Here is a 14,126-nt window from a genome sequence, read left to right as displayed (position 1 = left end):
TATGGAAATAGACAAGAGAATCAACAAAGCTGGTATGGTAGGAAGTCAACTGAATAAATTTATATGAATAAGAGAGAAATTAGTCAAAACTAAATTAGCCGTATAACCAATGTTCAAACCAATTTTAACTTATGGATCGGAGAGCTGAGTTAGAAATAAAACACTTGACCTAACACTAGAAACCACGGATATGCGAGTCCAGAGAAAGATTAGGGGTGTGAACAAATGGCATCAATGGCAATATCATATTAAAAACAAGGATATTAGGAAAGAACTTGGCATTGCTAGCAACAGAGCTAATCTCAGGTGGTATGGTCACTTAAACAGAATGAGAAAGGAGAGATCAGCAAAACAATTTTTCTCTGCCAGGTTGGCATGAAAAAGACTCAGAGGAAGACCAAGATATAGTTGGACTGATACAGTAAAAAGTGCCTTAGAAGACAGAAATATAAGATCTGATAATGTTGGAGTAACAGATAACAGATTGATTTGGAGGAAAATTGTTGATAGGAAGTTAGTAATGTTGTAATTTTTAATGTAGTACTATCATAATATCCTGTACACCTCTTGAGGGTACATGTCGGGAATTTGATGATGATGAAGTAATTTTATTTTTCTTTTAATTACTTAATTTTAGGAGTTCACAACATTTTTTGAATATACTAATTCAGAAGTGTACAGAGATGGTTATTCAATTTTTCTTAGAAATTTAGAAATATACTGTTCTTAATCAAATTTTAAATTTAAAGATAACAAATCTGGTAGTATGAAAATTAGCAATAAAAAAGAGAAAAATACTACAAAAACAACATGGAAATCATTATCTTCACTTTCAATGGAGAACCTATAGAACAAGTGAAGTACTTGAACTGTTTAAAGTACATTTTTTAGTGAAGATGGAAATAGCTAAGAATTAGAATACTCAAGTAGCAGTATATAAGGATAGTGCTTGCTGAGAGTTGGTTTAGAACTCTCCAAATACCTAGAGACCAGAAATGTGGTCTAAGTATTCAGAGTCTTGAGAAAAATTTGAAAAGTAGACAGATGGCATCAATGACAATCATTAAAAAAGAAACTCAGCACTGTTAGCATTCAAGAATGTGAGAGGAAAGCTTATCCAAGTTTGGTTAATACAAAAAACAGAAAATAGGTTAACAAAATAAGTGTGTGATGGCATGCAAGTTAGAAGTCTTAGAAGATCAAAATATAAGATTTGACAGTATAGGAGACCTAGTAACAATGTTTTGGAAAAAATTTGTTGACAGAAATCTCTCGGCATAGTGTCATACGTGTAACCTGTCAAGATCTTCTTATCATCCTTCCGACCATTTTTTGGTCCTTTCATTTTTAAGGATCTTCTTATGCATTTTAGGTAATTTTTTTTTTTTTTAATTTATATCATGAACAGACAAGCCACTGATATGACATAATATGATTCAAAGTTCATAAGTTCTTCTATACATGCTACTGACAGATTGTTTGGAAGCATAGCAAAAACAACTAACGCTACAAGAGCCATTGTATTTGTTAACTACACCTAAACCTCTTTTTATGTGATAGATACGTTTCTAAAAATTACGCGTAAAAAGAACTACTGACTCCATAGAAAAAGTGAAGATTGGTTCCAAACCTGAAATATAAGCAAAATAATGAAAAAAATAAACATTAAATTTGTTAGGATCATAAGATTTTTATTTACATTCCATGAAGAACACACATACATATAATGAATTTTAATAACTTTAAAAAAAAACATATTCAGTTCAGTTGTTTGCTAAGGATTCTATAAAAAAATTATGTTATTTGCTATCCGTTTCTGACAATAAATGCGAAAGCTTTCATTTTTGTGAGACTGTAATAGTAATGGTATTATCGTCATCGACTTCCACCTCAACTTGTGGAATTATTCTTATGTCTTGAACAAAAGTACCACTGGTTGTTTCAGTAGTTTTAGGCATGAACTCAGTTATTAATCACTGTCGATGCTTTATATAAGTCACGATATAATTCTCTCTATGAAAACATTAACAACTTAAGCTCACGTGAAAACTTCCCAGCACGTTCTTCATTTGGATCATGTGGGGCAAAATAATTGCCTAAATTACTGGCCAGTTTAAGACCTTTTTTAATTATATCAGCAGTAAAAGTAGGATTATCTTGTTCATTATTATTAACTTCTTTTCTTTCAGGAGTCTTAGAAACAATCTTCACTATTTCGTGTTCGCTAAGAGGTTTATCAATTAACAATTCTTCGATTTCTGCTGACGTAAGATGATTGAATCCTTCTCTGCCAATTTCACATGCCAAACTTATTATATTGGGGAATTCTGCAGTATGATTGAGGGGAACAGGAGCATTCTCTTTAACATGTGCGGGACAAATAGCTTTCCAGCATGCATTCATAGTTTCTGGTCTCAATTCAGATAACGATAATCGAACCTGATCAATACAATCCATAATTGAAATTTTTTTCCACACATCCATAACTGACAGTGTTTCATCATCATTTAGCTTGTTCGAAACATACTGAAATGTTCGTCTGACAATGTTTTAAAAGTCGCAATTATACCCTGATCTAGAGGTTGTAGCAATGATGTGGTATTAGGCAGCAGAAAAAAAAAATTGCACATTTGGGTATTCTATGGCAGGATGACTGGGTGCATTATCAAGAATCAAAAGCAATTTAAATTTGAGACCCTTGTCATTCAAATAGCGTCTAACGTCTGGCACAAAATGTTTGTGGAACCATTTAGTGAAAATATCAACAGTCACCCAAGTTTTTTTGTTGGCCATACAATGAACTGGCAAATTTTGAAAATCTGTGCCTTTCATTGGCCGTGGTCTTAATGATCGATTTATGAGCAGTGGTTTTAACATCCGATCACTTAAAGCATTCGAACAAAATAGGAGTGTTATGTGATCCTTTGCTGCTTTGAACCCACCAACAGTTTTTTGCATTTTTGATATTAAGTTCTGTTTGGCATTCTTTTCCAGAAAAGGCCGGTTTCATCCATATTCCAAACTTGTTCATGAGTGTAACCTCCATCTTCAATTATTTTAGCAAGTTTTTGTGGAAATGCTTTAGCAGCTGTTTCATCAGCAGAAGCCGTTTCACCTTTAATTTTTATATTATGAAGAGCATGTCTTTTAATACACTTAGCCAGCCAACCATTGCTTGCATGAAGTTCATATTTTTTCCTCGATTGAGATGAAGTATCTGGCTGCAGTTTTTTAATCTGCTCATAAAATCTCAATGCTGATTGCTTGATGGAATTTCCATCAACTGGCATTCTTTTTTGTACATTATCTTCTATCCACATCACTAAAGCTTTTTCGGCCTTTTCTAGAACAACATTTCTTGTGTATGATGATAATTTCGCACTCGATTTTGTACCAGAACATACCGCTTTTCTAATAGCCTCTTCATTTTTCTTTATAGATCTGACAGTTGATTCACGGACTCCAAAATGCTTACCCACAGCCATCCCACTTTCCCCAGTTTGAAGACAATCTAAAATTTGAATTTTTATATCCAAGGAAACGGCATTCCTTTTTTTTTGTTATCGGCAACATCGTGTGAGGGCTGGATTAAAATCTTCAGTTAATGAAATGAAAGTTTGAAAATTACATATAGCTTATCATTTATTATTTCTTGACAAAATTATTAATTTTATAATGTGATTTTTATTTTGATTTCATTTAAAAAATGCAAATGCAAAAAAAGTGGTAACTGTGTTGTCTACTCAAAACACCAAATTCAAACTGCTAAGAACTGCTTTTTTATGCACAGTCAGTTATGCAATTCGGGGAATTTCCAATAAATGAAATTTGTAAGAATTTAGAATTTTCTTAATTGAAACGAGAATGCAATTCTACAAAATTCACAGAATTTTCTTGAATTACGGATTTTTTCCTAACTTAGACTTTAGGTTGGTCGCATAAAAGTGAATAAAAATCGTGTAAAAAAAATTATTTTTGATATCCCAATTCACGTAAAAAAAATTCGCATAAAAAGAGGTTTAAGTGTACATGTCTTTTTTTTTTTTTGGCTGATTTGCCTGCTAGGATGAAAATAAACAGAGAAACAATTTCATTGTCAAATTCTTGGTATGTACAAGGGGATGCACAATATTATTTGATATTATGATACTACTAGATGAACCATTACTAATTAAACCATTATTAAAAAAATTAAACCATTACCATTACTAACTTCCTATCAACAATTCTCCAGAAAATTAATCTGTTATCTGTCAGACCCCATTTCATCAAGACTTGTATTTCAGTCTTCTAAGGCACTTCTTACTGTGTCAACCCTTTTTGATCTTGGTCTCCCTCTGTGTCTATTTCCCATCATCCAGGTAGCAAACGCTTATCTTGCTAATCTTTTCTCTCCCATTCTATTTTAAGTGACTATATCACTTTAGATAGCTCTGCTCACACATTCCTGAATGTTAACAATGTCAAGCTTCTTTCTAATGTCCTTGATTTTTAATGTGATTCTGTCATTGATGCCATTTGTTCGCTTCCATAATTTTTTGCAGAACTCATATCTGTGGTTTCCATTCTTTAATCGACTATTATTTCTAACCCTACCTCAGATCCATAAGATAAAATTGGTACTAAACATTGTTTTGGCTAATTTCTCTCTTATTCCATAAAAATTTATTCAGGTGGCTCTGCCACTACACCAACTTTGCTCATTCTGTTGTCTATTTTCATGCTTAATTTACCATCTTCATTAAAACTGTCTAAATAGCTGAAATATCTTAATTCTCCTATAGGATTTCTCATTCAGGATGCATCTGTAGAAAGTAGGCAGATACTGATATTATCAGTATTTCTGCCTACTATGGTATATGCCCCTTGGCATATAACCAATTGTTACAAAATATATTAATGATAAACACTTCATTAATGCAATATTTTTTTAAAAGTTTTATAACAGGCATTCTATAATATTTGCTGACAAATGTTTATCTAAATTACATTAAAAAAAACAACAACAACTAAGGATTCATTTCAGTTATTTCCAAGAAAACAAATTAATTTTAGACTAAAGAAACAAATATTACCTTCTTTTTCCTTTTCTCGCCGCAGTGCCTCTCTATAGAGGTTCCCCCTACCAGAACGTAATCCCATAGGAAGAGGGGTACCTATGGTAACAGGCCTTGTTACTAGTACTTCTTGTGTCATCTCAGCAAATCGCATAACATGCTGGAAGATTTGTAGACAGTAAATAAAATTAATTAGAATCAAAAACATTTCACACATGAAAACTATTTATACAGTTATACATTACAATATTGTAATCTTGAGAGATAACAGATTAATTTGGAGGAAAATTATTGAGAGGAATTTAGTAATAATGTAACCTTTTCATGTAGTACTATCATAATATCCTGAGGATACATACAAGGAATTTGATGATACATGACATTATTGTAAATATTTAAAAATTCTGTTGAACAATGACAGTAATCACAAGAAGCATCAAGATTACATAATTTCTCCTACATGGGGAGTGAAGAGGAAGACTGCAGATTCTTAAGTCAAGTTTTCTTTCAACTAGTCAATACAAAACATTCATGCAGTTCTGTATTGAACAATTTCTATGCTAACTGAGAGCTGAAATATGACTGTTCAAAATAAACCTCATATCAACAACTATGGGTGACAAAAAACATCTGGTCCATTTGAAATAGATCGAAAGACATATCTGTAAAATCTTATATGTATTTATTTTATTATGTGTGTGTTTTATGCAACTGCTGAAAGTACATGCTTCCCTTTCAGCGTCAGTCACAAAAGTTTGACGTTCAACCTTTCAAATAACATTTCATCAGCTGTATGGGTTTTTGCATCTCAACTTCCCACATACATGGTTAGAACTGGAGTATATAGTTATGTTTGTGCAATGCTTTATAGGTTGTGTTAAGCAACCACTTAATTTTAACATTATTAAAATGAGGAAATGGCTTTTCCTCTGCAATACAGATACTAAATATTCTGATCAACACACACACACGTTTTGTTCCTTTACTTGAAGAAATCATCTGTTATGGATGTTATTTTCTATGCCAATTAAGGCAATAGAATAATTGAGAAAATACAGCACACTGTTTAAATTAAACTGGAAATTAAAAGAATCAAGAGACAGCCAAATTACTGAATACTGAAATATGTGGTAATTTTCAAAAGATAAAATTAAATATCAGTAATTACAACAGGATATAGTAATAAATAAATATTAACAACAAGTGATATCAATATACACCAAATTAAAAAAAAAACCTGAATGTAGTACTATATTTAGTCTTAATTTAGTACAAATTTCAAAACTTAATGCAAGTTTACTGGATAGTTATAAAAGAAAGCAATGCACAATCAGCAAAAAGATTGTTAAGATCACTAGGTTTATTTTTATTGAAATGTCCCAGTAATAAAATGTTGTACTTAAGTTTCACAATTAATTTATTTTGACTGCAAATGAGATATATTCTTTACTAGTATTAGATCTAATACAAAGGGTCACAAAAACTAGATCATCATGGGAGGAATGGTGAGAATATATGCATAAGAATGACTGAGATGTGCAATGTTATGACATGAATGTGCTTGATTAGGGAGGTGATTATGATGAAAAGATAAGTATGTGCTGGTCTGATTGAGACTTATTTATGAGGCACATCCAAAAAGTAAGGTCTGTTCACAATTTACCACCAAATAAGATATGGAAGGGGAGTCACACATGCGATGTAGCATAGAGTGACTCATCTAGCTGCTGATCATTTTACTTTTGCTGCATTATCGTTTGTTGTCTTCTTCTATGAATAATTTATACTGAGTGCTATGATAAAAAAATCTCATCAGCTGCGAGGTTTGTGGTGTAATATGGTTTTTGTTGGTGGAAAACAATAGTGCTGCAGGTCTAATGCAATGAGTGACAGTTAGTTTAGGCAATGTTGTTGCTTATTTAAAGAAGGGCACAACAAATGTCCACAATGAAGAGTACAGTGGCTAATCAAGTGTGACAGAATATGGTTTTTGTTGGTGGAAAACAATAGTGCTGCAGGTCTAATGCAATGAGTGACAGTTAGTTTAGGCAATGTTGTTGCTTATTTAAAGAAGGGCACAACAAATGTCCACAATGAAGAGTACAGTGGCTAATCAAGTGTGACAGATAAATTGATGCAAGGAGTGAACATGAAAATTTGTGAGAATTGTCGTTTCACAATTACAGAACTTTCATTTGAGTTCCCTAAAGTTTCACACTCAGTCATTCATGAAACTGTAACAGAAAAGCTGGGGTGTAGGAAATTTTGTGCCACGTGGATCCCAAAAGTGTTGATCGATGTGCATAAATATCAGCTGGTGGAATCAGCTCAAAAATTTTTGAAAGCATTATAAAAATGAAGGAGATGAACATTTTTCTCATATCATGATTGGTTACGAAATATGGATTTTGCACAGAACCGTTGAGCCCAAACAACACAATCAATGCCATAGCATCATTCATCACCTCCAAAAGCAAAAAAAGCCATTGTTTTTTGGTTTCAAAAAGGGATGTTGCTTGTCAATTTTCTTCAGTAAGGAACAACAATTAATATTAATGGGTATTGTGAAAAGCTGAAAGAAACTCAGACAAGCAATTTAGTAAATTTAGAAGTTTGCATGGGAACTTTTTGAACACCCACCATACAGCCTCAACCTTGCACCAAGTGACTATCTCTTGTTCTTGCATATGAAGCAGTGGCTCCCATCTCAGCTTTGAAGAACAGCGTGACTCAGTGGTTGAACTCACTGGCGGCAGCAAGCTTTTTTGATGTATGAAGAAGCTGGTGTTACAATACCAAAAATGCCTGGAAGTCGATGTGACTATGTGGAAAAATAAAGCATATACAGGGTGTTCGGGATAAATTTGACAGTTTCGTAAGGAAAAAGAAAATCTTCTTTGTATCTATTAAATTTAATGAATTGACAAAAAAACATTACAGGCAGAGTTAATTACAATACTATCAACAAGATTTACTCAAAATAACCACCATTAGCATCGATCACAGCTTCAATTCTGCTTCGGAACCTCGAACAAGCTGATGCTACAGTCTCCCTGGGAAGGGCCACAAAAACTGTTTTAATTTTATCCATTAACTGGGCTTTTGTATTACTGGAAGTGCGATTGGTGTCTTTTTCAACTGCGCCCCATACAAAATAATCCATGGGGTTAAGGTCTGGGGAGTTTGGAGGCCAAACATTTGGACTGGTGAAGTCGTAGAAATTTTCAGACAACCATTTGTGACTTTTCCCAGAGGTGTGGCAAGGGGCCGAATCCTGCTGCCATACATACGGCCTACCATTGGCTACCCTTGTTATCCAGGGCTTGACTACAGTTAGCAACTCCACGAACAAAGCCCGAATTCCAATGCCAGGGTTCTTCAACACCTGTTCCTGCAGATTTGCGAGGAATTCTGCTGTACGAACGCAATCAGATCGTCTGCTAGGGATCTTTCTTCTTGCTACATCCTCGTAGTCACCATTGCAAGTCTCTAGTTCATGCTTTTACTGTATTCAGGGAACATTGGGCAGCAGTCGTAATATCCTTATTTTGATGGCGGGCACGAATCATCATGATACAAGTTATTCTCTTCCATGATTCAGGTGGGTTCCAGCTATCCATCCTTTCTGACATCTTGCATATGAATGAAGAAGGGTCCAAACTTTTAAATGAAGAGAAGTGTGTGTTAATACATGTAACTTACGGAAAAATATAATTAATTATAAATATGTCAAATTTATCCCGAACACCCTGTATGTGGGTATTTTAGTGTATGATAAAAAAACTTTTCTTCTTTACCAGGTTTTATTTAAAATATTTTCTTATTTCTGGATGGACCTCATACTATGTGCTGGGATGCTTGCAATAAGTGAGGCATCAGATAAGAACAGAGACATGCAAGTAGTCCAACTGAATCATCTATAGAGATGAATACATACAAAAAAGGCTTCAACGTGATGCCTGTACAAAAATACCAGGCATATTAGGAATGCAGAGGTAGTTCGCTACATTGTGACCTCAAATTATAGATATTAGCGAAACCTGGCTCTCATAGGCAGATATACTAACTGGTAGCAAGTGTAAAGTTCACATCGACCAAGACAACCCAATTTAGCCTGCTAGGGGGCACCTTTAGGACTCTAGGACCAATTTCAGTTGCTTTCTTCAGCCTCATTTGCTCATTGTTAGTGCCTACATGCACATATCATAGTTTTATGTTCCTAGAAGATGACAATGTAACATTGCCGAAATATAGGAAGTACTGATTAAAGTTATTTAATTAATATTTTAGTATAGTTGTCATTTCCTGAAAAAATTTAAAGTAATGTATAAACAACGTACAACTTTATCTACAAGAATTAGGATCATCCATGGAGATTCTATCGCATGCAAGGCCTGCAAATACAGCAAATTAAAGCTGAAGATTTCAAGACAAGTTAATCATTACCTTCTTAAAACGCTGCCATGATAATGTGATTCTGAACTGTGTAAAATTAAACACCATTTCATGTCACCGAAGGCGCTCTACTACATAACAGATTGCCACCGCCCATGTTCTCTTGGCTGACACCAACAAGGCTATTTGTGCATTAGAGGAAGAGCTTGCCACTATGCTGAACAACGACCTTTGGACGATCCTCTCTGACGTCTCAAGCACTTCAGCAGAGAAAGAATTCGATAAAATACAACGTCGGCACATTAAAAAATTTCAAAATCTAAAAAAGAACTTTGCCTCTGAACCTAAACTACTGCTCAACAAGGTAATAAATCTGTCTTCCTTACCCTGAAGCACTCAGCACACCCACATTTGGCCACAACTTTGCCTTAGCACTGAAAAAAAGACCTTCTGAAGAAATAATGATACAGGTAGAACGTGGTATCCGCAATCTTCCCAACAATATCAGACTGGATGTAGCCAGTGTCCTTACCAAAGCTAAACCACCAAAAACCAACATATCTAAAGAAGAATTAAAAGCTCTACAACAGCAAAATAATAATCATCAAAATGGATAAGGGAAATGCCACTGTGGTTCTCAACCAAACTGACTACACAGGTACGCTAACCTCTTTACTGTTAGATCAGTCTGTCTACCTCCCTATTGAATATAATCCCACCAGTTCCCAAATCAGTATGCTCCAAAGGCTCCTTAAGAAGGTTACTTCTTGGCCTGTGGAAGTGACTAGCAGACTAAATCCTTTCAACTCTAGACCTCCCCGAATATATGGACTATCAAAAATCCATAAGCAGAAGGTGCCATTATGTCCCATCGTGGATGGCATTGATTCCTCCACATACAAATTAGCCAAACATTTAGCCAAAGTGCTCACACATTATACTGGCAACAAACCTTCACACATAAAAAAACTCAGCCCACTTTAAAGCCAGTATAGAAAACCTCTCACTCCAACACACTGACATAATGGTCAGTTTTGATGTCTCCTCCTTATTCACAAATATCTCACTCAAAGATATCTTAGATCTCATCCAAGCCAATTTTCTCCTGATATCTCAGCCCTATTTCAGTTAACCATGAACTCAGGCTATTTCGTTTGGCAAGGAAAATTCTACAAACAGATAGAGCGGACAGCCATGGATTCTCCACTCTTTCAACCCCTGGCCAACTTCTTTATGGATACCTTTGAAGAAAAAGCCTTAAACTCAGCCCCACAAAAACCCACTGTTTGGCTACGCTGTGTAGATGATGTGTTTGCTACTTGCCACATGGCTCAGATACACTCGACTTCTTAACATATTTTTAAACAATTAACACTCCAGAATCCAGCTCACCTTGGAAAAGGAACACAACAGTCTCTCTTTCCTAGACACTCTGATTACATGCCAGCCTGATTGATCTTTGGCTTTCTCTGTTTACAGAAAACCAACCCATACATGTAGATACATTCACCAGCAATCATTTCCCCCCCCCAACAATATGGGATTATAAAAACCCTATATAATAGGGCTAAATTAATCTGTTCAGATAGCAATGCCCTAACTACTGAACTTAACCATATCCTTAACACCTTCTTAGCCAATGGCTACAACTCCCCAAAATATCCAGAAAATATTAAAACCAGTTAACCACAACCCCCCCTTCATAACAAAGATTACACTAAATTTATCACCATTCCTTATATGCGGGACACATCTGAAAAGCTAATAAAAATCCTAAAAAAATATGACCTGATGACCTGTTACAAACCATATAAGAAATTGGCATCCATTATCTGCTCCACCAAAGACCAGTCACTTCCCCTAGACCTACCTGGAGTATACCAGGTCCCTTGCAGTTGTAGACTGTCCTACTATGGCCAAACAGGCAGGACAGCTAATTTCAGGATATCTGAACACACAGACTACATCCAGTTTCGCTAATACAGCCACTCAGGATTTGTTGACATGCACTAGATACCCACCACAGAATACGCTGGAAGAAAGCCACTTTACTACACTGCAGCAAATATAAATATGAAAGATTATTCCTGGAATCAGCCTCAGCTCTAAAAACTTCTCAAACCTCAACAAATTTGGGTGAATTTTAGGAAGCTTACATCCTAAGAATATCAGTCCAACAGCCAAGAGAATCCAATTTAGCTCGCTAAGGAGCACCTTTAGGACTCTAGGACCAATTTCAGCCTCATTTGCTCGTTGTTAGTGCCTCCATGCACATATCATAGTCTTATGTTCTCAGACAATGGCAATGTAACATTGTCGAAATATAGAAAGTACTGATTAAAGTTTTTTAATTAATATTTTAGTATACGTTGTCATTTCCTGAAAAAATTTAAAGTCACGTGTAACCAATGTATAAGTTTATCTATCTACAAGAATTAGATCCTCTCTACAAGTCCCTTACTAGCTGAAGTCTCTGGTAATAATTTGAATGTCTTTCTTGACAAACTAATAACAAGTAAATATAAAATGAATTCATGCAGTTAGTGTCTTAATATTGCATGAATATAAATATAATATAATGAATATAATGTTTAGCTAGTTCATGAGAAATACACAAATCAAATTCCTGAAATGTCCACATTTAAGTAATTAATCTGTACATCTGTGTATGACAAGAGGTGCTTAAGGGTCAAGGCAGTATAACTGAGAGGAGACCTCCACATAGCCTTTAAAGGAATGCGGAGAACCGAACAGGGCTTCTGACCTAATGTCCAATCCTCACATTCTCGTGGTGCACCCTGTTGGGTATCTACTTGGATACTGAACGAACGAGGATGGGCTGGCAATTTAGGATTTAGCCGACCAAATTTTATTCTTATTGGTTAAACCAAAATAAAAAATAATGGTACAACATGACAAAACTTCATGCAGGCTGGAATGTCGCCCGGTTAAACAAGGCCCCCCCCCCCGTTGTTTTGCCAGGGAAACAGGGCGAATAGCAAAAAGTCAGCTACTGGAACAAATCTGAAAACAAACCCCAACACAACAACACCAGAGTTTACGATCGGTACTATCAACGTAAGAAGCCTGAATGGCAAAGAAATGGTGCTAGCTGAGGAATTAGATAAGTACCAGATCGATATAATAGGGGTGACTAAAACAAAAAAGACAAAAACTGGTGAGATCTTTCTGAGCAATAAATATAAAATGTTATTTTCAGGCAATGACAATCAAGGAAAAGAAGGAGTAGCCATAGTATTCAACACAAAATACGAGGCTAATCTTCTTCAATGGCAGTCAGCCTCAAGTAGAGTAATGTGGGCAAATATGAGAATGGGGAACTGGACAATGAGACTTATTTGTGCCTATGGTCCCACAGAAGGTTCTACTAAGGTAGAAGTGGAGGAATTTTTTGAGGCTCTAGAGAAAGCTACTGACACAATGAAAAAGGAAAAGCTGGTCCTTGTTGGGGATCTAAATAGCAGAGTAGAAAGTGATTGTCAGACATACAAAAATGTTTTGGGAAAATTTGGAGAAAAGAGCAAAGCTAATAATAATGGCAAATATCTGTTGGATTTCTGCTCAGGTCATGGACTGGTTATTACTAACACCATGTTCCAACATAAAAATGTGCACAAATTCACATGGAGAGAAGAGGCTAGGAATAAGAAAAGTCTCAATGACTATGTTATTGTTGATAGTGATGTTTTCTTCCTGGTGCAGGACACCAGAGTGTACAGAGGATTTGAAATTGGAAGTGATCACTATTTAGTCTTGAGCAGGATAAAATTGAATTTCATATTAAAAAGAATAACATGTAAGAAAGTTTTAAAGCGAATAAAGGTTGAGCAGCTCTCAGATGTGAACTGTAGACTAAAATACACAAAGATTATTGAAGAAAAAATGAAAGAGTTTGAGAACAGGAATCAAACCTTGGAGATTCAGTGGCAAACTCTGAAGAAAACATTGATTGATTCTGCCAGAGAGGCATGTGGTGAGGTTGTCTGCTAGGATAGAAAAATTAGAACTCCATGGTGGACACAGGAAGTTAAAGAGGCAATGAAGGAAAAGAAGAAAGCATATCAAAAGTTTTCCTGGTAAATAAGTCATGTGCTCTTAGAGAATACAGAGATAAATGCAAGAATGCTAAACATTGTGTAAAACTAGCTAAACAAAAGTCATCTGAGGACTTTGGCAAGAATATAGAAAATAAATATCAAGAAGGTGGCAAAATATTCTGGAAGTTGTTGAAGAAGCTTAGGAATGGAGGAAAGAGTGCTGTAAAAGGAGTTAGATGATAAAGGTGACATGAAAACGGGAGAAAAAAATATCCTTGAAATATGGAGTAATTACTTTGAAAAACTGCTAAATGAAACAAGCAGTGATGACAGCACAGTGATAAAAAACACTGACCAAGCATGCAGTCAGGAATACATATCCATACTTGAAGTTGAAAAAGCCATGAAAGGTTTGAAATGTAGAAAGGCAGAGGGAGTAGATGATATTCGACCAAAAATGCTGAAGTATGGTGGTATAAGAGTCTTACAGTGGCTGCACTGCATAGTTCAGAAAGCTCTCATAGTACCCATATATAAAAAGGGAAATAAAACAGAATGTGAGAATTACAGAGGTATTTACCTACTGAGTGTTCCTGGCAAGATCTATGCAAGTATA

The 14,126-nt window shown here is 35.2% G+C and overlaps 1 protein-coding gene across 1 annotated transcript in view; it reads right to left on the bottom strand.

Annotated features, from left to right (window-relative positions):
- Nucleotides 1–14,126, bottom strand: part of pav (kinesin family member pavarotti) — a 222,903-nt gene that overhangs the window by 109,111 nt on the left and 99,666 nt on the right. Inside the window, exon 11 of the mRNA XM_090412700.1 lies at nt 5,076–5,217. Within this exon, the coding sequence (XP_090268826.1) occupies nt 5,076–5,217 (142 nt within the window). The remainder of the gene's footprint in view (nt 1–5,075; nt 5,218–14,126) is intronic.

This window comes from Typopeltis vanoorti, chromosome 23, assembly GCF_054136105.1.
Source record: "Typopeltis vanoorti isolate ZY-2024b chromosome 23, IOZ_Tvanoo_1.0, whole genome shotgun sequence".
Classification (NCBI taxonomy): Eukaryota; Metazoa; Arthropoda; class Arachnida; order Uropygi; family Thelyphonidae; genus Typopeltis; species Typopeltis vanoorti.
The sequence above is the reverse complement of the archived record's forward strand: the minus strand, read 5'-3'. Positions and strand labels throughout refer to the sequence as shown.